This window comes from Anabrus simplex, chromosome 2 (genome assembly GCF_040414725.1).
Source record: "Anabrus simplex isolate iqAnaSimp1 chromosome 2, ASM4041472v1, whole genome shotgun sequence".
Classification (NCBI taxonomy): domain Eukaryota; kingdom Metazoa; phylum Arthropoda; class Insecta; order Orthoptera; family Tettigoniidae; genus Anabrus; species Anabrus simplex.
In genome coordinates, this window is record NC_090266.1 from 1,201,381,982 (window position 1) to 1,201,405,594 (window position 23,613).

General features: G+C 38.4%; 1 protein-coding gene across 5 annotated transcripts in view; it reads left to right on the forward strand.

The window, feature by feature from the left end:
• The window catches only part of LOC136864796 (CUE domain-containing protein 1), a 304,781-nt gene that overhangs the window by 168,964 nt on the left and 112,204 nt on the right, over nt 1–23,613 (forward strand). For all 5 annotated transcript variants that reach the window (XM_067142199.2, XM_067142195.2, XM_067142197.2 and 2 more), the window contains exon 5: nt 22,537–22,732. In XM_067142199.2, the coding sequence (XP_066998300.1) occupies nt 22,537–22,732 (196 nt within the window). The remainder of the gene's footprint in view (nt 1–22,536; nt 22,733–23,613) is intronic.

The window sequence follows — 23,613 nt, forward strand, 5'->3', positions numbered from 1 at the left end:
TTCTCCTTATCTTTTAATATTACACTGTCAGTCTTCTTGCATTCTATAATGCTTTGGTACTTGGTGGGTAATTCAATAAGTAATGTTTTTTCTAAACCAGAAAAATTTGTGCCCCTATTTCTCTTCTGAACGTCTTCCATTTTTCAATCACTGCAATCAGTTCTGTCACGATCACGAAAGAATAATATCTACCACGAAACTGAGGAAGAAAATGAAATACCGTGCAAGAAATAAACAAAAGAACCATGCAAGAAGTATGTTCATAATCTCTGATTTTTAGTCACTGCCTCCTTAATTGGTACGGCAGCTGTTTCTGGTGAGGGTTAATACGGTGTTAGTTAACCCCTTGCCGAAATAGGTTGGTGAAATGCATGACTCATAAGAATGAGTTAAAATATTAACCCTAAGTTAACAAACACAGGGTTAGAGTATATTTAACCCACGTTGATGAAACCGAGCCCTGAGAGTACCGGTAACAGTTTAGTTTAACAAAATTGGAAATTATATTTCTTTCCCTTCTTAAAATTCAGAGAGAGTAATTTAATGATATAAGACTAAACAGTTGAAATATTACTTGGGGATATTCACATTAAACTACGAGCTCATCAGCTTCAACAATGCATTGGACTTAGAAGTCCTTAATTGGGTACAAGATTAATTGAGAGAAACTCCCAGTTATTAACCTACATATAAAAGAGCATCATTGCTCCTGACAGGTACAATATTATGAAAGAGCATAGTTGCTCTGAACAGGTACACATTATAGAGTCTGAGCTCCAAAAATACAGAGGTTGGCCTCAGTCAAGCAGTATGTTGCTATTTACATTTTCAATTACACTGGTAAATTCTAGGGTGGCCCCACTTCATAGTGTTCATACAAAGGTTACATGGTGGGCTTATCAATTACAAAATTTCATAACCAGGCAAGTGGCTCAGATGGTTGAGGCGCTGGCCTTCTGAACCCAACTTGGCAGGTTCGATCCTGGCTCAGTCCGGTGGTATTTAAAGGTGCTCAAATACATCAGCCTTGTGTTGGTAGATTTACTGGCACGTAAAAGAACTCCTGTGGGACTAAATTCTGGCACCTTGGTGTCTCCAAAAACCTTTAAAGTAGTTGGTGGGATGTTAAGCAAATAACATTATTAAAAGGGAATTACTTGATACTTTTCAAAACATTTCTGCAACACTTGCAATAGCTAGCGATTGGCGAGTGTTGTCAGGTACTGATAGGTTTGTTATCATTCTGAACTGACTCTTAAAACGTCTTCCTCATTTTTAATTGTTTTGTAAGTTATTGGAAAGGAAATAAGCTTGTACAATCAGTTGCTGCAGATAATAATAAAAGTGCCTTGAAGTAACTGGAGACTTCTGAGAAAATTCATATAATTCATATTAGAGATCAGTAACCCAGCCTTATCTGTATAATGTTCTTTGCTAGTTAAACAGCTAAGTTCACATGGGGATGTTTCCATCAGTATAATAATGAGTACATGCTCTTTATATGGCGTCCCCTTATTGTACGAGTATTGGCAGGAAAAGATCCAAATGAAGGTAGCATGATTTGTTCTTGGTGATTTTCAGCAAAAGAATAGTGTTACAAAAATGTTGCAAACTTTGGGCTGGGAAGGCTTGGGAGTAAGGAAATGAGTTGCTCGATTAAGCAGTACATTCCAAGCTATCAGTGGAGAGATGGTTATAAATATGTGGCCAAAGACAACAAACCTAATATAATTTTCTGACTTAACCTCTTAACATCTTGAGTCTATCACAGGTTTATTTTCTAAGAAAATGTCATTCAAAGTTGAATATGGCATTGAATAGCCCAGATGTGATTCTAAAGGTAGAATCAACTGATAAAATGAACGACGTGTTGCATGTAAGTTTTGGAAAAGCAATCTTTCTTATAATATTACATACGTTCGCAAAATCAGTGTACTAACTGGTTTGATAGTAAGCAGATCGGGTTTTATTCCAGTGAGGCTAAACTTACAGGATTCCAGCAAGATGTAGCAGATATTTTAGCTTCAGGAGATGAAATTCATTGTATCGCTATTGACCTTATCCAAGGCTTTTGGTAGGGTAGATCATGGGAGACTGCTGATGAAACTGAGGGCTATTGGACTAGACAAAAGAGTGGTTGAATGGGTGGCTAAATTTCTAGGAAAATAGAACTCAGAGAATTGGAGTAGGTGAAGCATTATTTTATCCTGGAATGATTAAGAGGAGGGGTCCTGCAAGGAATTTTGTGTTTTCTAATATACAGTGGAACCTTGTTTCTCCATTTTTGGAGGGACCCCAGGGAAAAATTACAATACAGGAACAAGGAAAATCTGGGAACGAATTAAAACCATCAATAGTTTGTCTAAACATCGCAATAATGAAATATTTGTAATTGTAATCCTACAAAAACTTTAAAATCAAACCAAATCAAATCCCATGGCTCTACAGTCTTGATGATGGGCCATAGCCTGCCAAGCAACCGCTGTTCAGCCTGAAGGCTTGCAGATTATGGGGTGACGTATGGTTTGTGCGACCAGTCCTCACGGCCATTTCAGATAGCTCCTCAGTTGATATCACGTAGGCTTAGTGGACGTTGAACCAGCCCTCATATCTGTGTATAAATGCCTGACCTGGCCAGAAATGAAACCCGGAGCCTCTGGATGAGTGGAAGGCAAGCTACCCCTAGGCCACAGAACTGGGTACAGAAACTTCTCCTACATAAATTATATGATTAAAAATCTTTATAGTTTAAATTCAGTTTTACTGGGGAAACATGGTCACCTTCCTGTGGAAAATTCTTTCAGGTCAGCAAGTCTGATCAGCCAAGCTTTTCAGAAAATATGCTATTAAATAATGTCAAGCCAAGCAACAATCGATCAAAAATAGTTCTGTAATCTAATTAAAAGAAAAAGCACATCCGTTACAAAAACACCCAGCATGATGGGGAAATCCCTTCTTTTTCATTATCTTCCCTTGTAACTTGGTCTCCGGTATATGTAATAGTTTCTTAGTTATCATCATCATCATCATTTCCCTTTATCCAGCTTTTGCCGGGTAGGGGCAAATATGGTTCCTCTCCACTTTCTTCGGTCTTTCCACCACTCCTCCTCCAACACTGTGTCACAGTCCAGGTTTCTTTCTATAATACTGCGTTGGATTGTATCCTTCCATCTCAATCGTGGTCGTCCACGGCCTCTCCTTCCTCGGATTTGCATTTCCATCACCTTTTTTGGCATTCTTTCATCACTCATTCACTTTATGTGCCCAAACCATCTTAGTGCTTAGTTGTTAGTCATGTACCACATAAATTAAGGCTACTCGACCTTTAAGGGTTATGTTGTACATGAGAATATGGTTTTGAATGCGAATATTGATTCTCAAAAGTTCTTGAATGCATTATATTTGATTCTGCCTGTTTATATTGTATATTCATGTTTTTCATACCGTATCTAAAACAGGAAAAAATGTAATTGCATTTGCATTATATATATTGTCACCAATCTTATGCAAATAGAAAAGAATCAAAATCTGGAAAATATAGGTTTATTGGTGACCTTCAGCTCAGCTGGATAGAATTTTAGGCTGCGCACATAAAAGGGCTGTCAATATTACATGGACATTTTAACGTAAAGAATTGAGCGAGTTGGTCATGCAGTTAGGGGTGCACAGCTGTGAGCTTGCATTCGGGAGATAGTGGGTTCAAACCTGTCTCTCGGCAACCCTGAAGATGGTTTTCTTTGGTTTACCATTTTCACACCAGGCAAATGCTGGAGCTGTACCTTAATTAAAACCACGACCGCTTTCTTCCTGCTCCTAGCCCTCTCCTGTTCCATCATTGCCATAAGACCTGTCTGTGTCGGTGCGACGTGAAGCCAGTTACAAAATAAAAAATAACATGAAGATGTAAACATAAAAATCCTCTTCTTATATATGGGCCAAGACAGTTACAGGCTATCCCAAGATGACCCCTCCAATGGCTTTATATACAAGGTGGACACAAAGTCCCCCCTACCTTTTCTCTCTCTCATATGAAAAATACCAGCTATGCAAACTTTGAATAGAATAAATATACACATTATAGATGTAAGTTTCAGTGTCTAATGGACATCTGTTGCTGGAATCTTTCATGTATTGGTATGCAATTCATTGTGTTCAGAACACAAAATAATACATCGCCAGTTTCTGTGGGATATTCTTTTCAGCATAGTAATTTGTATCAGCTATTGTTTATATCTAAAACAGAAAAAAATGTAATTTCATTATATATATATATTGTTAATTTATGGGCGTGACAGAAATTCGTGCTAAATTCACAGAAAGTACATTTTGTAAAGACCTTGTCTGACTTACTCAGAGGTGAGCCATGACCAACCACAGCAGTAAGAATATTTCAAGTCATGAGACATGACAACCGAGCTCGATAGCTGCAGTCGCTTAAGTGCGGCCAGTATCCAGTATTCGGGAGATAGTAGGTTCGAACCCCACTGTCGGCAGCCCTGAATATGGTTTTCCGTGGTTTCCCATTTTCACATCAGGCAAATGCTGGGGCTGTACCTTAATTAAGGCCACGGCCGCTTCCTTCCCATTCCTAGCCCTTTCCTATCCCATCGTCGCCATAAGACCTATCTGTGTCAGTGCGACGTAAAAAAAAAAAAAAAAAGAGAGCGAGAGAGACATGACAAAGCTTATTGCAAACTCTTACTACTCAAGTAATGTATCTAACCCTATTAAAATACTAGACTTTTGTTAGAAAGGAGCAAGTTTGATTCCTGTCTGAAAACCCAGTGACTAATGCCCTAAGAGAAGTGCCAAAAACCTGCTTGGCTGTACAGTAGTAGAAAAAAGTGTCCAAAAACATCTAACCCTGAACATAATGTAGATTTTTTACAGGTGCGAACATTTAATGAAACTTGTTCCATCCCCAGTTCAAGCTGTCCGAATGTTCTCTTGTGTCCTAATTGTTGCAACCACTCTGCTTTATGACTTGCATAGTTTCCCTAAACAGTACCAGACGGATGCAATGCAAAGAAGGTCCCTTAAACAAGTTCACTGCCGATAGCTTATCACCATAGGTGCTCAGTGAATCCCTTCATATGCTTCAGAAGTGATAATTGATGCTGTTGTTGACCGAGCTTGATAGCTGCCATTGCTTAAGTGCCGCCAGTATTCGGGAGATAGTGGGTTCGAACCCCACTGTCGACAGCTCTGAAGATGATTTTCCGTGGTTTCCCATTTTCACACCAGGCAAATGCTGGGGCTGTACCTTAAGTAAGGCCATGGCCACTGCCTTCCCACTCCTAGCCCTTTCCTGCCCCATCATTGTCATAAAACCTATCTGTGTCAGTGCAACATAAAGCACTTGTAAAAAACAAGTTATTCATTGGTCTTGTGATCTTATAAAGCTACAAATTCTTGTCTCTTCACCTTTTTCTTTGGTTCTCCTAAAGCATTTAATAAATAATTATAAAATTCTGATGTTCATTGTTCTGCATAATACTTGTATAAGACCTCTTTATTTCTTCCAGTTAGTTATATCAATCTTTATTTCTATTAAACCAATAATTTCGCTGTATCCATGCTCCCTTTACATGTGTGAGTGACGTCATTTTTCTTAGCATGAAAATGAGAACTGCTCCCCGTTAGTGCCACATGCTGTCTCTGCGAGATAAAATGTAGCTAAAGCTCCTCACTCAAACTCATGTGGGGCCTCATGCAATAACTTTAGGACTCTGATTTCTTATGATACAAAGGTCATGGTTTCATATTTCCCCCAATGCAATGAATTCCTTTCATGAAGAGACAAGGAATTCCATTTTAATATAATCCAGATGGTGAAATTTCTAATTTTGACGTCTGATGAAAATATGACCTTTGAACTATAACTCTCACATTTCTTCCCTCTTCTGCAGTTGCCCATCTCCTGGCATTAAGATACTGGTTGATAGGCTCAGCTTCTTGGTTGTCCTGTGTCATGTCCATCTCCAGTGAATTTATCTCAATTACGAAAAATGTCCCTTCCTCGCTATTAGGGTTTTCCTTCAATTTCATCCTTTCTTCAGCTGTCCCTGGGCATTCTGATACTTTCTGATCTATCAAGTCTTCCACAGCCTTTCGCATTTCAATCTCAAGAACATCCCACTCTTCCTGACTAATTTCTTCCGTTCCATGGCTCATCTCCTCTTCTATCTCCCTTGATACTGTAGCGTAATGGACTTCTTCCTCACACATTCTTCTCCCAGCCTGCACAATGATTTGTCGTTTAGAGCTACTAATTCTGGTCCGTTATCCTTTCTAAATTTCACCTCTTGTCTTCCTAAATCGATGACTTTGTTACTGTCACAAATGAAGTCTGCTCCAAGAATCACATTATAATGCAGCTTCGAAATCACAACAAATGGATGTGAAAATATTGTATCTCCTATTTGCAAATCCATAAATGTCTGTGTTTTACAAATTGCAGTCTTGTCAGGAATAACTCCTCTGATTTTGAGGTTTGCTACTGGAATTTCTGGTAAGGTTTTCCATGTAGACAATTCGTTAAAGAAACTTTGGCGCCAATATCCAACAAACAGCTCACTTTAAAATTACAGATCCTGACATTAATAATGGGTAGCTCTCCTATCTTCCTAACCTCCTGTCTGAGATGGTCTTCTACTAATTCATCCGGTTGGATAATCTATGAATCAATTTGGGTTACTATCCAGCCGTCCTGGGAAACATATTCAGGCTGTGTGTGGGAATTCTGTCTCATAACTACTACTGGAAATTTGGCGGGTTTTTTCGTTCATTCGACGAATTCAAATTTCCATCGAAATGAGGTGCGTTAGGGTTCAAATCCCTATCTTGATGGTATATTTTTCGTATAGCTCGTGTATGGGACAAATCTTGTGCTCGTACACAGTCAGTATTTACTTCCCTTCGTTGAATGCTATCTTTCCATTTGTCCCGTTCTGTAACTGATCTGAGCTCTCGAAGGTACTGATCTCCTTCCCTTCTCTTCTCTTCAGATCCATGCCAACGATCAGGACATCTGGAATTATCATAATTATTCCATCCCCTATTTGGTTCATTCCCACGATGGTATCCATGTCTTTGCTCTGAACTTTCCTGATTTCGACCCTGATTCGTTCTCCACCGCTCACGGCGTCTATCCCACTCTTCGTGACGGTACCTAGGCTGTTCCCAATTTTTTCTCCCCTGGTTTGGTCTGGTTTTGAATAGTCGCCCACTATTTTCATATCTGGGTGTCTTGTGAAACCTCCCTATCTGGCATATTTCCTTGGCTATGGTTAACCACATTAACCTGGTGTTCCGAATGCTTTGCTACCCGTGGTACTGATTGGTGATGATGGGTGTTGTCTAATTGACGCAGTATTAACTCTGCCTGCATAGGTGTTTCAGCTTTAGCAGCGATTAATACTCTCTGAACGTCAGGTGGAAATTGCTTTTGGATCGCCTGAAAAAGTTCCTGTTGACGTGGAGCTGATTTCAACTCTCTGAACTTAACCAATTGTTCCTCGAAGTACTGAGAGAATTTAGGCGGTCCTGCAGGGTTATACATCTGAGAATACAGCTCTAACCTCAAGTTTTGTTGAATCTCAGAATTCCAAAATTTACCTAAGAATGCTGTATGAAATTCATCGAACATGTCAAAATTATACCGGAAACCTTTGTACAATAGCAGAGCAACTCCGTCTAAGTACCGTTCAACAGTCGTTAATTGTCTCTCTTCAGGTATTTGGTTATTTTGAATTTATCAATGTCTGCATTTAGGACAGTCGCCCAGGTGGCAGATTCCCTATCTGTTGTTTTCCTAGCCTTTTCTTAAATGATTGCAAGGAAATTGGAAATTTATTGAACATCTCCCTTGGTAAGTTATTCCAATCCCTAACTCCCCTTCCTATAAACGAATATTTGGCCCAATTTGTCCTCTTGAATTCCAACTTTATCTTCATATTGTGATCTTTCCTACTTTTACAGACACCATCCAAAGTTATTCGTCTACTGATGTCCTCCCACGCCATCTCTCCACTGACAGCTCGGAACATACCACTGATGAATACAATTCCTTTACCACTTAGTCGAGCGGCTCGTCTCTTTTCTCCCAAGTCTTCCCAGCCCAAACTTTGCAACATTTTTGTAACGCCCAGAACAAATCGAGCTGCTTTTCTTTGGATTTTTTCCAGTTCCTGAATCAAGTAATCCTGGTAAGGGTCCCATACACTGGAACCATACTCTAGTTGGGGTCTCACCAGAGACAAATATGCTCTTTCCTTTACATCCTTACTACAACCCCTAAATACTCTCATAACCATGTTCAGAGATCTGTACCCTTTATTTGCAATCATATTTATGTGATTACCCCAATGAAGATCTTTCCTTATATTAATACCTAGGTATTTACAATGATCCCCAAAGGGAACTTTCACCCCATCAATGCAGTAATTAAAACTGAGAGGACTTTTCCTATGTGTGAAACTCACAACCTGACTTTTATCCCCGTTTATCATCATACCATTGCCTACTGTCCATCTCACAACATTATCGAGGTCATTTTGCAGTTGCTCACAATCTTGTAACTTATTTATTACTCTGTACAGAATAACATCATCTGCAAAAAGCCTTATCTCTGATTACACTTCTTTACACATATCATTGATGTATATAAGAAAATATAAAGGTCCAATAATACTGCCTTGAGCAATTCCCCTCTTAATTTTTACAGGAACAGATAAAGCTTCACCTGCCCTAATTCTCTGAGTTTTATTTTCTAGAAACAGAGCCACCCATTCAGTCACTCTTCTGTCAAGTTCAATTGCACTCATTTTTGCTAGTAGTCTCCCATGATCTACCCTATCAAATGCCTTAGACAGGTCAATCGCGATACAGACCAATTGACCTCCTGAATCCAGGATATCTGCTATATCTTGCTGGAATCCTGCAAGTTGGGCTTCAGTGGAATAACCTTTCCTAAACCCAAACTGCCTTCTATCAAACTAGCTATTAATTTTGGAAACATGTCTTATATAATCAGAAAGAATGCTTTCCCAAAGCTTACATACAATGCATGTCAAACTGACTGGCCTGTAATTTTCAGCTTTATGTCTATCACCCTTTCCTTTATATACAGGAGCTACTATATCAACTCTCCATACATTTGGTAAAGTTCCTTCATGCAAGCAATAATAAAACAAGTACTTCAGATATGGTACTATATCCCAACCCATTGTCTTTAGTATATCCCCCGAAACCTTATCAATTCCAGCTGCCTTTCTGGTTTTCAACTTTTGTATCTTACTGTAAATGTCATTGCTGTCATGGGTAAATTTTAATACTTCTTTAGTATTAGTCACCTCCTCTATCTGGACATTATCCTTGTAACCAACAATCTTTACATACTGCTGACTGAATACTTCTGCCTTTTGAAGATCCTTGCATAAACACTCCCCTTGTTCATTAAAGATTCCTGGAATGTCCTTCTTGGAACCTGTTTCTGCCTTAAAGTACCTATACATACTCTTCCATTTTTCACTAAAATTAGTGTGACCACCAATTATGCTTGCCATCATGTTACCCTTAGCTGACTTCTTTGCTAGATTCAATTTCCTAGTAAGTTCCTTCAATTTCTCCTTACTTCCACAGCCATTTCTAACTCTATTTCTTTCCAACCTGCACCTCGTTCTTAGTCTCTTTACTTCTCTGTTATAATATAGTGGATCTTTACCATTCCTTACCACCTTTAAAGGCAAAAACCTATTTTCACATTCCTCAACAATTGCTTTAAACCCATCCCAGAGTCTGTTTACATTTTTATTTACCGTTTTCCACCGATCATAGTTACTAATTAAAAACTCCCTCATGCCTGTTTTATCAGCCATATGGTACTGCCTGACAGTCCTAATTTTAATCTCTTCCTTTCTTTCACATTTATTTTTAATTACCACAAAAACAGCTTCGTGATCACTAATACCATCTATTACTTTGGTTTCTCTATAGAGCTCATCTGGTTTTACCAGCACCACATCCAGAATATTCTTCCTTATAGTTGGTTCCATCACTTTCTGAATCAGCTGCCCTCCCCATATTAACTTATTTGCCATTTGTTGGTCATGCTTCCTGTCGTTCGCATTACCTTCCCAATTGTCATTTGGTAAATTGAGATCACCCGCTACGATGACGTTCCTTTCCTTATCGTTTCCCACATAACTGATTATCTTATCAAATAATTCTGAATCAGCATCTGCGCTACCCTTTCCTGGTCTGTACTCTCCAAAGACATCAAGTTGCCTATTATCTTCAGCGATGAGCCTTACCCCTAGAATTTCGTGCTTGTCATCTTTTAACTTTTCCGTAGCTTACAAATTCTTCTTTCACGAGAATGAATACTCCCCCCCCCCCCCCCCTTACTGTTCCTATCCTATCTCTGTGATACACCCTCCAGTTCTGTGAGAAAATTTCTGCATCCATTATATCATTTCTCAGCCATGATTCAACTCCTATTACAATATCTGATAAGTATATCTCTATTGAATTACTTAATTCTATTCCTTTCTTTACAATACTTCTACAGTTGAGTTATCTCTAATGTATTCCCTTAGTTCTTTCAAAAATCCCTTTGGTGTTTGGGGACCAATACCATCGAATTTCTTAGGCTGATTTTCCTTAAGCCAAAACATATTTATTACATTTGTGACATGCTGTCCTTGAGAATGGATAGAATTGTCAAATTGCCCATTCCCCGTATGATGCATAGGACTACTAGTGTTACTAGGATTACTGAAGGAAATGTCTGGGGTGTTATGGGATTTACTAACTACCTCATCTATCTTAGCTTGGACTCCCACGATGTTATTCAATAACCCATTCAGTTCTAGCTTCTGGGCGCTGACTTCCCCCTTAAAGGAATCTAGTTTCTTGTCTGTCTCCTCATAAACAGATGTCAGTTCGTCACTCAGAGTTATGACTCTGTCTTGGGTATCCTTACGCTGTTTGGACAAGTCTACCCTCGTGTCGCTGAGATCCTTTCCTAGTTCCTCTATGTCTGCTTGGACATCCTTGATATTCCTAGCTGTTTCTTCTTGTGATGCACATATCTTTCCTATTTCCTCTTCATTACTCTGGAGTTATTTCCTCTTCATTACTCTGGAGTATTTTCATATCGACCACTTTAATATGTTGGTCTACAGTTACCTTAACATCTTCGGCTATCTGGTCTACCTTGGTATTAACTGTAGCTATCTCTTTAGACAATGCCTCACGTAGATCCTGCATTACTGTGAAGGTTTTCGACTTATCATCTTCAGATGATACAGATGTTGAATCCCATAAGGAACCTGGAATATTTGTCCCGAATGAGTAAATTTATAATACCAATATAAATGGTCCGTTATTGGACATTATAAATTTTCTAGCTAACTAATTCCTGGTTGCCAGTGTTTTGCCCCCGTGTGCTAAGTTGGGCTCATCAGTTGGTACTTAGCACACCCACCAAGATGCATGACTAGTGCATATATCATCTGATGGCCAAGCAGGCATCAGTTTTTGGTAAAGAGACAAAGTCTCTCATAGTGCATTGGCACTGCCGGTGGCTTCAAGTAGCCTACGCAGTGGCCTCCACGCTATGCACTAGCCATGCGTCTTGGTGGGTGTGCTAAGTACCAACTGATGAGCCCAACTTTGCACACGGGGGCAAAACGCTGGCAACCAGGAATGAGTTAGCTGCAAAATTTATAATATCCAATAACGGACCATTTATATTGGTATTATCATGTTCACGCGAAATGTTAAATTTCTCTACCTCTGTTTTTAGATCGGCCCTAAGTTTAGCTTGGTTCAGCATACTGTTTGTGTAACTCGTTGCTGTCATTTAAGTGCCTATTGAGGTCTCCCCTGATTACATCCTGATTTTCACTCAGAACCCGATGTAGCTCACGAGTTTCTGCAAATGGTTGGTTAATTTCATTTTTGAAGTCAACCTGAGCTTTAGTGGTCTGTTCTAACTTCAAATTTAAGTTGCCAGTATCCTTTTTGTTATCATCACTTGCTTCCTTACAATTGTCCTGCATGTCTTGCATAACCTCTTTCATGCCTTTCAAATCCACATCTGCACTATCTAATTTAACATGTACAGTTTCCAACTTATTGGCCATCGTTTCTAACTTATCACTTATAGCCTTAATACTATCGTTCATAGCCTTCATACTCTCATTCAGGTCCTTTAACATCTGGAGAAACTGACCCTGGGCCACTACTCCCTCTTCAACAGACATTATTCAGCTGAATATAAACATGTAAGGTTACTGGTGAACCTGCGACTTCAGATGACATACTTCATGAATGTGAACAATAAACAACATAATACTCTCCTATTGGGCAAAATATAAATGTTAACAAGACATTATCTTAACTATTGTTGAATAAAATTGTGACATCCCATGTTCACTTGATCGAAGTGATCAGTTAAGACTCCCAAAACCAGTATCTCAAATTTTGAAAAGTTATTCCATCATACAATTTAATTATACCTCTCATTTAGTCAATAAATTCCTATCATCATTGTATCTCCTAGCTTTATTCATTGGGCGTTTATCTATTTTTCTCGAGTTCACTTTCAGTTGTACTATATTTTTTCATCATGGTTTGTACCTCAACAATGATATCTCATGCCTTAATCCTGTATTCATTGTTATTTAAGTCTCACCTCTGGTGCACGACTTTTACTATTTACAAAGGGCACTAGGAAAGTTTTGCAATACGCAAAAACGGTTGGCTTGACACTCCAGTTATGGTGATGGATGGAAAGGGAGGTGAAAACTGGTCTAGAAGACAGCAAGGCGTGACCTTCACACCAGTTGTTACCAAGCAGTGGGACTGCAAGCAAGTTAAGATGTCAGTGTGGTCTAAAGGTGAATATTGCGCAATTATCTGCTACAATTTTGCTCATGGATTAACTGTTGACCCATGCCTGGAGGAAATTACTCCTGTGCTGGGGAAAGGCTGTCCACATCGGACAACAATTTTCCACTGTTACAAAGAGTTCCAGAGGGAAAATTTTGGGGTTGAAGATGATCCTCGTTCTGGGCGACCGTCTGAATCAGTGACTGAGGAAAACATTGAAGCTGTGAGGAAAATGTTGCAGCAAGAGAGGCGGTTGACATATCGGCAGGTAGAAGGAACCCTCCACATCCCTGCACCAGCTATTCATTCAATTCTACACGACCATCTCCATGTTAGGAAGGTTTGTTCCCTTTGGGTGCCCCATTCAATTTCAGAGGAGCAAAGGGCACATCGAGTGAAATGGTGCCGAAAAATGCTAAAACAGTTTGAAAATGGAACTTCGCTTAACGTCAATAGCATCGTTACCGGTGACGAAACTTGGCTTTATTATTACGATGTGCCAACAAAATCCCAGAGCAAGGTGTGACTGTTTGAAAGTGACGGTACTCCTGTGACTGTGCGAAAGTCAAGGTCAGTGAAGAAAAGGATGATTGCAGTATTCTTCACTAAACGGGGCATCCTGACTCGGGTTGTCCTAGAAATACGAAGGACAGTTACTGCTAAGTGGAACAGTGAGACTTGTCTGCCTCAGGTCATTCAGGCTCTCAAGCAGCTCCGTCCGAGGTCACAGCTCAACACTTGGCTCTTGCATCACAACAATGCTTCAGCACATTGTGCTAATGTAACAATGGATTTTCTTGCCAGATCAGGGTTGACTCTGCTTGATCACCCTCCATACAGTCCTGATCTTGCCCCATGTGAGTTCGCACTCTTCCCAGAAGTGAAGATGAAGCTGAAAGGGTGGCATTTTGCATCCAACGAGGAGCTTTTGGCAGCATGGGATCAAGAGTGTGAAAATGTAACCGAAGAAAAGTGGCAGAGTTGGTTCAGTGACTGATTTCGGCATATGAAGAAGTGTATTGAATGTGGTGGAAATGATTTTGAAAAAGTCTAAAGCGTTCACTCACATTGCAAAACTTTTCTAGTGCCCGTTGTATAATGTGGCATATCCTCAACATTATTTTCTCTCTACTGCTGCACAACATGTCAAAATATTCTCATCGTTATCGTGACTCAAGTCCCACGTTGTTAAGTGACTCAAGCCTCACCTTGGAGGGACAACTTACTGATGTTGGCCAACGTGTAAAATTATCCTCATCACGTGACCTATGTCCCACGTTGGCGCACCAACTTACTGAACCCTTTAAGGTCCATAAACATTACCTACCTTTCTTACCTATTAGCAATCGGCATGCGATCTGTCTCTTGGGTCGTTTATGGGTTCTTTGTTACTGGCTTATGTAAGAGGCAGGTTTCAGTCATTTTAATCTGTCTGCTAAATGATAGGAATCAAATCTATGAAAATCGATGTTTATTCAAGAAAATATCTGAATAAATGAAGTTAAGACAAAACATTTAAAACCAAACTCCAACCTGTTCAATAAACACACTCAACAATGGGAATTATAATGCTGATGAGAGGTACTGGCTTGAGAGACTTTAACTCAACTGCCTGAGGGGCATCCTTACTAGAAACCACTGTCATAAGTTAAGAGTGAAATAAAGAAAGTCTGAAAAGCCTTAAAATTGGCTTCCATGTGAGACTGAATGTACCATCATAATGATTCGTGATGAACCAGCCCTCGTAGCACGAACTCTGGACTCTTGGTATAATTAAGGCAGTCCAATCGGTATGTACCCCACAGTGGTTGCATGGCATGGACCCTTAATTGAATCGATGTGACCTGCGACTATGTCATGGACCGACAAGTAACTTTGTAATTTACGTTAAAGTCATTGTGGATGATAACCACAAGGAAAATGATGCTATAATGGCAGATGGCCATAATCTAAGTCACTGAGGTTGATGACCCCATGACCATCCAAATTTCTAAGCTGAAGGCTAAATACAATTAAGTTACATTAGTTGATGACCAAGGTTTCCACTTTAATAATCCCAGCACATTTAATGCTCAACTAATCAAAGTAAAATGATAACACAACAACAACTCTCACAGCACTAGTGGCAGTAAAAATCCTTAAAATTGGACATGTCCCCTTAATCGTTACGTTAACAATTGAATTTTCCCAGCAAAATAAACTAAGATTTCCAGAATACATTTCAAGTTAGTCACTTGGTTTAAGTTATTTCTCAAATACGATTTTCACATAATTTGATAATTTAATAAATTGAAACTATTTTATAACCCTAATTAACAACAAATTCTATCCACCCGAACAAATGTTTTCTTTAAAAGTTCCTAATTATTTTACTGACATTATTTAATTATATAATTCATCGCTCACTTGTTTCATGGAGGGCCGGGCTGAGTGGCTCAGATGGTTGAGGTGCTGGCCTTCTGACTCCAACTTGGCAGGTTTGATCCTGGCTCAGTCCGGTGGTATTTGAAGGTGCTCAAATACGTCAGCCTCGTGTCGGTCGATTTACTGGCATGTAAAAGACCTCCTGCAGGACTAAATTCCGGCACCTCGGCGTCTCCAAAGACTGAAAAAATAGTTAGAGGGACGTAAAGCAAATAACATTATTATTATTATTATTATTATTATTATTATTATTATTATTATTATTATTATTATTATTATTGTTGTTGTTGTTGTTGTTGTTGTTGTTGTTGTTGTTTCGTGGAGGCTGGAAACATATCATACATTTATTGTTTTCCAGTATTATTTATTTAATTATTTCATGACATCACACCAAGAGTTTACTTTAACACTATCAATCATTAATGCTTGCTTGGATAACCCAATAGTAAGTACTCAATCTGCACAAATAAAACTCATCGCAAAAATAAACCATCTCCAGGTCACATCACCTCGGGACATTTAAAATAAGGCTTTGTGCATCCATCAAACAATGTCAAACAAATTACTACCAACGCTCTAATTTTGACATCCCGGGTAAAGGTTAAATCCGAACATTATTGTCTCATTTCCGTCGCTTCAATGATAATTTCAAATCTCGGTTAAACAAGTCTGTTCTATTGAATGCAATCAAATTCCAAACATTTTACATATTGATAAAAATTCCAATTAGTTTCTTTCAAAGTGGCGAGCTCCCTGATCAGCTGTCCTAACGGGACCCAATTTCCCTTCTTGTCCTCGCTTGAAACAAAACACATGTGCTAGCCGCGTTTTAACTGGTATTTAAAGAAATGATATCTATGGTCTCACCGATAAATCACAAAATATAACATTCCAGACTTATATAGATTATGCAAAGAGATTTACTTTAAGATGTCACTCAATATTTATATACATCATGATCCTACCATTTTACGTGGAATCCGAATTGCACAAACAATTCCTCGGGTTTCCAATAGAACATCCCGGCATCATTACTACAGGCTTTCACAAACTTGATTCACAAATCCTACCTTAACTCACTCTTCGCAATACTTAACCACTTGCTTCAACACAATAAAAATCTCGACGACATAAAAATGGAATATAACTCTCAGGACCCACAACGCTATGACACAAACACCCTGCCAATAAACCATCTCCCGCATAATGTGACGTAATATTTCTGAACTGGATTTCGCAACATGACTGACAAAATTTACTGTTATTATTATTATCATCGTCAATTATACACAGTTTAAAACGGACATTGAAATAGCAATCCCCTGCACCAGATATTTATTGAATCTCGCCTCGTAACTTCCCTGAATCAAAATATTACATTGCTCAACACAACAGTGTGCCTTCATTTCAACTTTAAATGAGTAAAACCACGGATTTCTTACTCAAATTTCTTCTTTACGTAGATCAGAAATTTTACGATAAATTAAGTATCTTAACTTGACACCACAAATACAGAAAATAAATGCACGGAAATGACAATCTACTTTAGACATTATATCATTTCATAACCATCAAATTTACTATTCTACAACACTTCACACGGTATTTTGCAACTTTCCATGATTTATCCAAGAACTAAAACAAATGACCTTTCGTCATTTTTCTAACGTTTCACGAAAATAAATGGGTGACCAAAATGTGTCACAAATATACATACAATAAACGGTGACTTCAAGAAATACATAAAACATGTTATTATGGTGATCATTCACCTACCTTGGGTACATCTCCTGCCATCAGGACAAATTCACCAGTAACTCTCCCAATATTTTATTTAGCCATTTCAACAAACTGTGGCTTTACAATCATTTTTATTTATATATTAATTCACCTGAAAATAATGACATAGGAAAAAAAAATACCCTTCACACGATAGTTCTGCGGATCGAACACATCTTATTACATGTTATTTGTTTGAAACTTTTACATCGAACACATCTGTCGAAATACCAACCGCACACGCAATACTTTACAACACTGTAATATCTATAAATACTTCACTTACAAGATTTTGGCGTCAGAATGACCCTCTATTTACTTGTTTATGACATGACATGCTACTTACAAAAACTATCTCCACTTGGAGATGATACACCGGCCAGCTCAGCCAAAACCTATGTACCTTTGTTAGACTCAGACTTATAATCGCTGACTTATAGACTGATACAAAAGTGCGAGGTTCCTCCTCGAACTCAATTGACACAATGGGTAATTTCAAGATCGCGCACCCTGTTTTTATAGATTTTCCCCCTCTCTCCTGCATTTTTCTCTTGCCGCAAAGACCTTTACATATATTTTCCTACCCTATGGAAATGTATTGAAGGCAGGTCTCATGGTAACACAATACTGACTAATTTAGTAGTGACATTATGTATGAGCATTTAAGATTTTCTCTAAAAAAATTGATAGGCACTATATTTTGCTGACGTGACAGAGGTTGAACGAACAAGCGTGTCTTTTACCAATTTTCCCTCGGAAACTGTTTAGCGATCTAAAGTCTGTATTACTGAGGACCAAATTGATTCACATACAGTTACCTGACATTTATTATGCTAGTTTCGTTGCCTTTTAAAAAGTATTTCTAGTAAACCAATAATTTCACTGTATCCATGCTCCCTTTACACTGTGAGTGATGTCATTTTTCTTAGCGTGAGAATAAGAACTACTCCCCGTTCGTGCCATGTGCCGTCTCTGTGAGATAAAATGTAGCTGAAGCTCCTCACTCGAACTCATATGGGTCTTCATGCAATAACTTTAGGACTCTGATTTCTTATGACACAAAGGTCATGTGTTCAATATGGACCATATGGAATCTAATAAAATAGTAGGGAAAATAAGAGGATTGGATTTATGGTGTAGGTTTGCTGATGATACGTTCATTATCATTAACAAACATAAGCTCAAACCAAACGAGTTGTTAGACCAATTAAATAACTTAGATAAACATTTAATGTTTACAATCGAATCAGAGGATAATAAAAGTCTGAACTATCTAGACGTAACAGTAACTAGGAATAATAAAAACCTGGTTTACCAAGTATTCAGAGAGCCTACACATACAGATGTTATAATCAGGAAAGACTCGAACCACCCGGGACAACAGAAGAAAGCGGCATTTTATAGCATGATCAATAGAGCAGTAAATATACCACTAGATAAAAATTAATTTAATAAAGAGATAAACATCATTCACGATATTGTAATGGTTATAGCGTCCGCCATGCCAACTTGCTACGGGCCGAGCTCGTCAACCATCGGCCCACCCCCCTTACGCCCAACCCCCTTACGCCCCACCCCCCGTATGCTCGACCGCGCCAATCGCGAGCAACACTTAAGTACTGGGCCGGCCCTTCTCTCTTCTATCCGTGCTCGCGCCGCATGAAACGACGGAAATTACTCTACTCTTAATCTGGAATGTTCCATCTCGCGAGGTTTCTGGATCCATCGAACATCCGGATGATTCTAGAAGGGCCAGCGCAGGTATATAAGAGAGGAACGACCTGCCTGGAGTTAGTGAGAGTTAGACTGAGTTAGAAGTTGGTGTGGTTCAGTCGTGAGCGACTGCCAGTGTAGTGAAGTATGTGAACTGCCGTGATTATCGGACTAGTGTGCTACAGTGCGGACTGTCGGCGAAGGAGAGAACATGTAGCCGTGCGACGCGGGACCTTGTGTGCGAGTGTAAAACTGTGTAGTGTGAGAACAAATGAGAAACTGAGGAAGAGAGAGAGTGCGCGAACCGTGTAAGTGTGTAACCGTGTACGTGTGTAAGTTGTAAGCTCGGCTATCGTCTCTGTGTGTGTAAATCTGTAATTGTAGTGCTTAGTTAATAAATCTTAGAAATAGGACGCTACCAGGTTCTGTACTCATTTATTTACTTATTAACCCCGCCAACATGTTATAATATTACCAGAAGAAATGGTTACCCTAAGAGTTATGTCAATAGCATAAAGAGTAAAGTCATGAATAAGCTAAACACTTTACTAGTAGACAGGAAAGAGAAGAACTACTTTACTACATTCACTAATATTAATAAACAATCATACGTAGAGGCACCTATTTTTTTGCGAAGCGCAAAATCTAGATTTTTGCGAATTGTACACATTTTGCTCAAAGGGCAGCAGTGAGCTTGCATTCAGGAGATATTGGGTTCGAACCCCACTTTTGGCAGTCCTGAAGATGGTTTTTCATGGCTTCCCATTTTCACACCAGGCAAATGCTTGGATTGTACATTAATTAAGGCTATGGTCACTTCCTTCCCATCCCTAGCCCTTTCCTATTACATCGTCGCCATAAGACCTATCTGTGTCGGTGCGATGTAAAGTCAATAGTAAAATAATAAAAAATTCAAGAATGTGCAGCATCCTGGACATTTAAAGTAAATTGTCTGCCAAACATATGTTGCTTCTGGGTAGCAGAACATAGATTAAGAACAGTAAATTGTGCAATAGATGAAAATAGAGAGTTGCCTTGCTATTAAACTCAAGTTGGACATAAAAGGGCAAGAGTCAAGATAAATATAAATTATATACAAATACCTCCCATTAAAAAATGCAATATTGCAATGCCAACATGTATGCTTTCATATTACTCCACACCGAGCTCGATAGCTGCAGTCGCTTAAGTGCGGCCAGTATCCAGTAATTGGGAGATAGTGGGTTCGAGCCCCACTGTCGGCAGCCCTGAAGATGGTTTTCCGTGGTTTCCCCATTTTCACACCAGGCAAATGCCGGGGCTGTACCTTAATTAAGGCCACGGCCACTTCCTTCCACTTCTTAGGCCTCTCCTGTCCCATCGTCGCCGTAAGACCTATCTGTGTCAGTGTGACGTAAAGCAAATAGAAAAAAAAAAAAAAAAAAATTACTCCACAGATTATATACAAGGATGATTGGCATCATCACAACCACCTAGTGTTTGAAAATATTGTTTTCCTCATCTCCTGAAAAATTTAATTCTCATGACTTATGTCCTTTATCGACCATGCCTTTGAATTCTGATAATATCTGAGGTCCATTCTCAGACCCTACATTGACAAGAACTTGCCATTATATATCAGCCAGACCCAGCATCAGCTCTCCAAGCTGTGAATGATAGATAAAAGCCTTTATTGACCATGACAAAATTAGGGCTCCTGGCCCTCTCTTACACTTAACCACGTACATATTATTAATTCATAATGCTATATACCTGATAAAAACTTTAAATATTAAGAACTGCTTACTACACTTAGGACATAAATTTCAGGAGCAAATGCAATGTAGTGTTTCAGCTTTGCTCGACTTCTGTTTGTGTATTTCAAAGAACGAGAGGGAAGAGAGGAGATGTGTGATGAACAAGTTGTTAATTATGACATTAATAGTTCTCTAGGGAAGAAGGTACTTTAGATATTTAAAGAAAAGTACTTTTTATTAACTGAAGTATATAAGACATAGATAAAATGTTTGACCTTATCTCCTGGGTACCATAGGCTGTATGTCATTGAGAACAGTCAAGTGAGAGCAAAGACCTTGAAATTTAATTTAACTGGCTCTTAAATGGCCAGCCACTTAATCTTGATGTGTGGGCAGACATAGACTTGAGTTATTCACTGTAGTACTGTTAGCATGTGGAAGCAGCTGTTGGTACGGATTCAGGCTAAAGGACGTCGGCTCAATGCTTGCTGGCAAGAATACAGAGCACGTCATCGCTGGTTGAAGAGAGAGAAACATAGGCATAAAGTTGAACAGGTGGTTATACTTAGTCCTTTTATGGATCCAGGGAATTTTATATGTTTGATTATAACTAAAGACAGGCACAATATGAAGAAAATTTTGCAAAAATATGACATTTATTTAGCATAAATATGAAACATTGAAAATATATTTGGATAATATTATGAAATACAGTAAATCGCAACATTTTACATTTGTTGTTGGATTTAAATTGACACATAAAGGTATAAGTATTCTATTTACAGTGAGAGAACAAAATAAAACACTAGTAAGTTAATAATTACTGTAATTACAATATTCTATTCTACCTTCATAGTGTATTCAGCTGTTAGCTCTTTAATGAGAATTACAATATGATACAAGCAGCTTTTCAATATTTTTTTGTTGCATCTTCTGTTGGTAAATATTGTTTTGTACAATGAAAAGGATCGTTAAACATCACATGATGTTATGGAATTACACTTGTATCGCGCTATATTTGATAGCTTAATATTTGCTTGTGTTTCACTGCCCTTACTTTCAATCGCCTTACTAATGTCGAGGATAACACTGTATGTTGGATTATTTTCCAGCAGTAGAGAAAATTTTGTACAAACTGGTTTTCCAGGTGCCCCTAGAACTTGAAAGAATTCTTCTGTCGGGCCTTCTACATACTGGACTGATGTCAGCAGTGGCAACTTCTTTGTTTCCAGCGTCTCCATCATAGTAGGTACTCTGGCAAAATGTGCCTGTATGTACACTAAGTCTCCTTTCATGTTTTAACGGCAAAATTCCTCTTGTGCAAGTAACACACAATTACTTGTCTGAGAGTCAAAACCATAAATAAAAAATCATAAAAAATATTACAAGTTTCCATCATTTAGTTCTCCATCAATGTAGGAAAAGTGCTAATAAAGAACATTTTATTTGTTAATATAAATAATTAAGAGAGAGAAAATGTGTAAACCTTACAGACTACGAAGCAATATGGTGATGTTCACAAAATAGAAAATATTTGTAAATTATTGTGAAACTTTTTTTTTTTGCGTGCATTGCCATCTATACTTCGCCATTCGTAAATATCCTACTTCCCAGAGTGCTAGCAGCCATGGTTTAAAATATGAAATTTCATATTGTGCCTGTCCCTAATTATGAGTAATATAATGGACAAGATCATGTTTTCAAAATATGTCTTGTCATTGTTATCAAAAATTATTTTTTTTTTTGCAGTATTTCCTCAGACTGGGAAAATCCATATTTGTTTCTAATATTAGAATTTGTTTCTATTATTAGTTAATAGGAAGCAGGTATTAATTCAGCATTTGTAAATGTTACCTTATCAAGCTGTTACGCTTCTTTAATCAGAGCTGTTCATAATGTTTTGTAGACCATACAGTGAGGTGTATTGTGTAGTAGTTTATAAATGATGGAAACACTGAAGTTATAATGCAGAAATCTCTTGTAACAGGCCATGTTGCTCAGCCAACAGCTACTTCAGCAGAAATATGCGGAGAACCAACGAGTTCGTGGGGTCTTAAGTGATGTTGGGGATCCTGAATTAGATCGTTATTTAGAAGATGAGAGGATAGCACTCTTCCTACAAAATGAAGAATTTATGGCTGAACTCCGTTGGAATAAGGATTTCCTATCAACTCTAGAAAAAGGTAATTGTTTTCATTTCACTGGGTGTATTTAGTGGTTCTTACTTTTAGTTTGCACTCTTTACACTTGAGCATGTTTGTAGGAAAGATAGAACAAGGTCGTGGGTTTCTCTTTCAGTAGGGCTGCAGCTAACCTAGCGATATGATTAATCTATCAAACACACTTCAGTTATCCGTCTTTTTTATTAAAATTATGACCAATCAGACATTACTGATTTCCACTTCACATGAAGCAATAAATTGTAACATTATGCATTATATAATAATAATATACACTTCATTTTCTGAAGTTGTTTCTTGTTTCACTTTCACATTTACTTATTCTCCTCTCTTTATGATGACCGAATCTGTCAATCATTATGTTGTTGAAATTGATTATATTGGCCATCAGATTCTTTTCTACAGTAATCATTGCCAATGCTGAAAGATGTTCTTCTGATGTACTCCTTAAAACGTTGTTGCAGCCTGGAGAAATTCATTCAATGCTTTATGAACACTCAAGGAGTTAGTATTACAATATTGTACCTGGCTGTACAATATGTCCACTTGAGGCTTGACATGGTGCTGGAAAGATGTTCTTCAATCAGAAATTGAAGTCGTGAGAAGCACCTTTCAGGTTCTGCTATTCTTATGTGTGTGGTCAGTATTATTCGGAGCACAGTGAATACTTCCGTGCAGCATTCACTAATCCAGCACTGAAGGTTGTCTTGTACATCTTCATAAGTCTGGAGAGACTTCAGAATTCCTATCATTGTTATAAAACACACAGTTCAGCCACCAATCGCTCTTTGCACAAGAATAGGCAGACTTCAAAAAGAGATGTACTGAACAACACTGCAGTGGACAAATGCTTAGTGAAAGCAAATCTTTCTTTTGGCTGACAG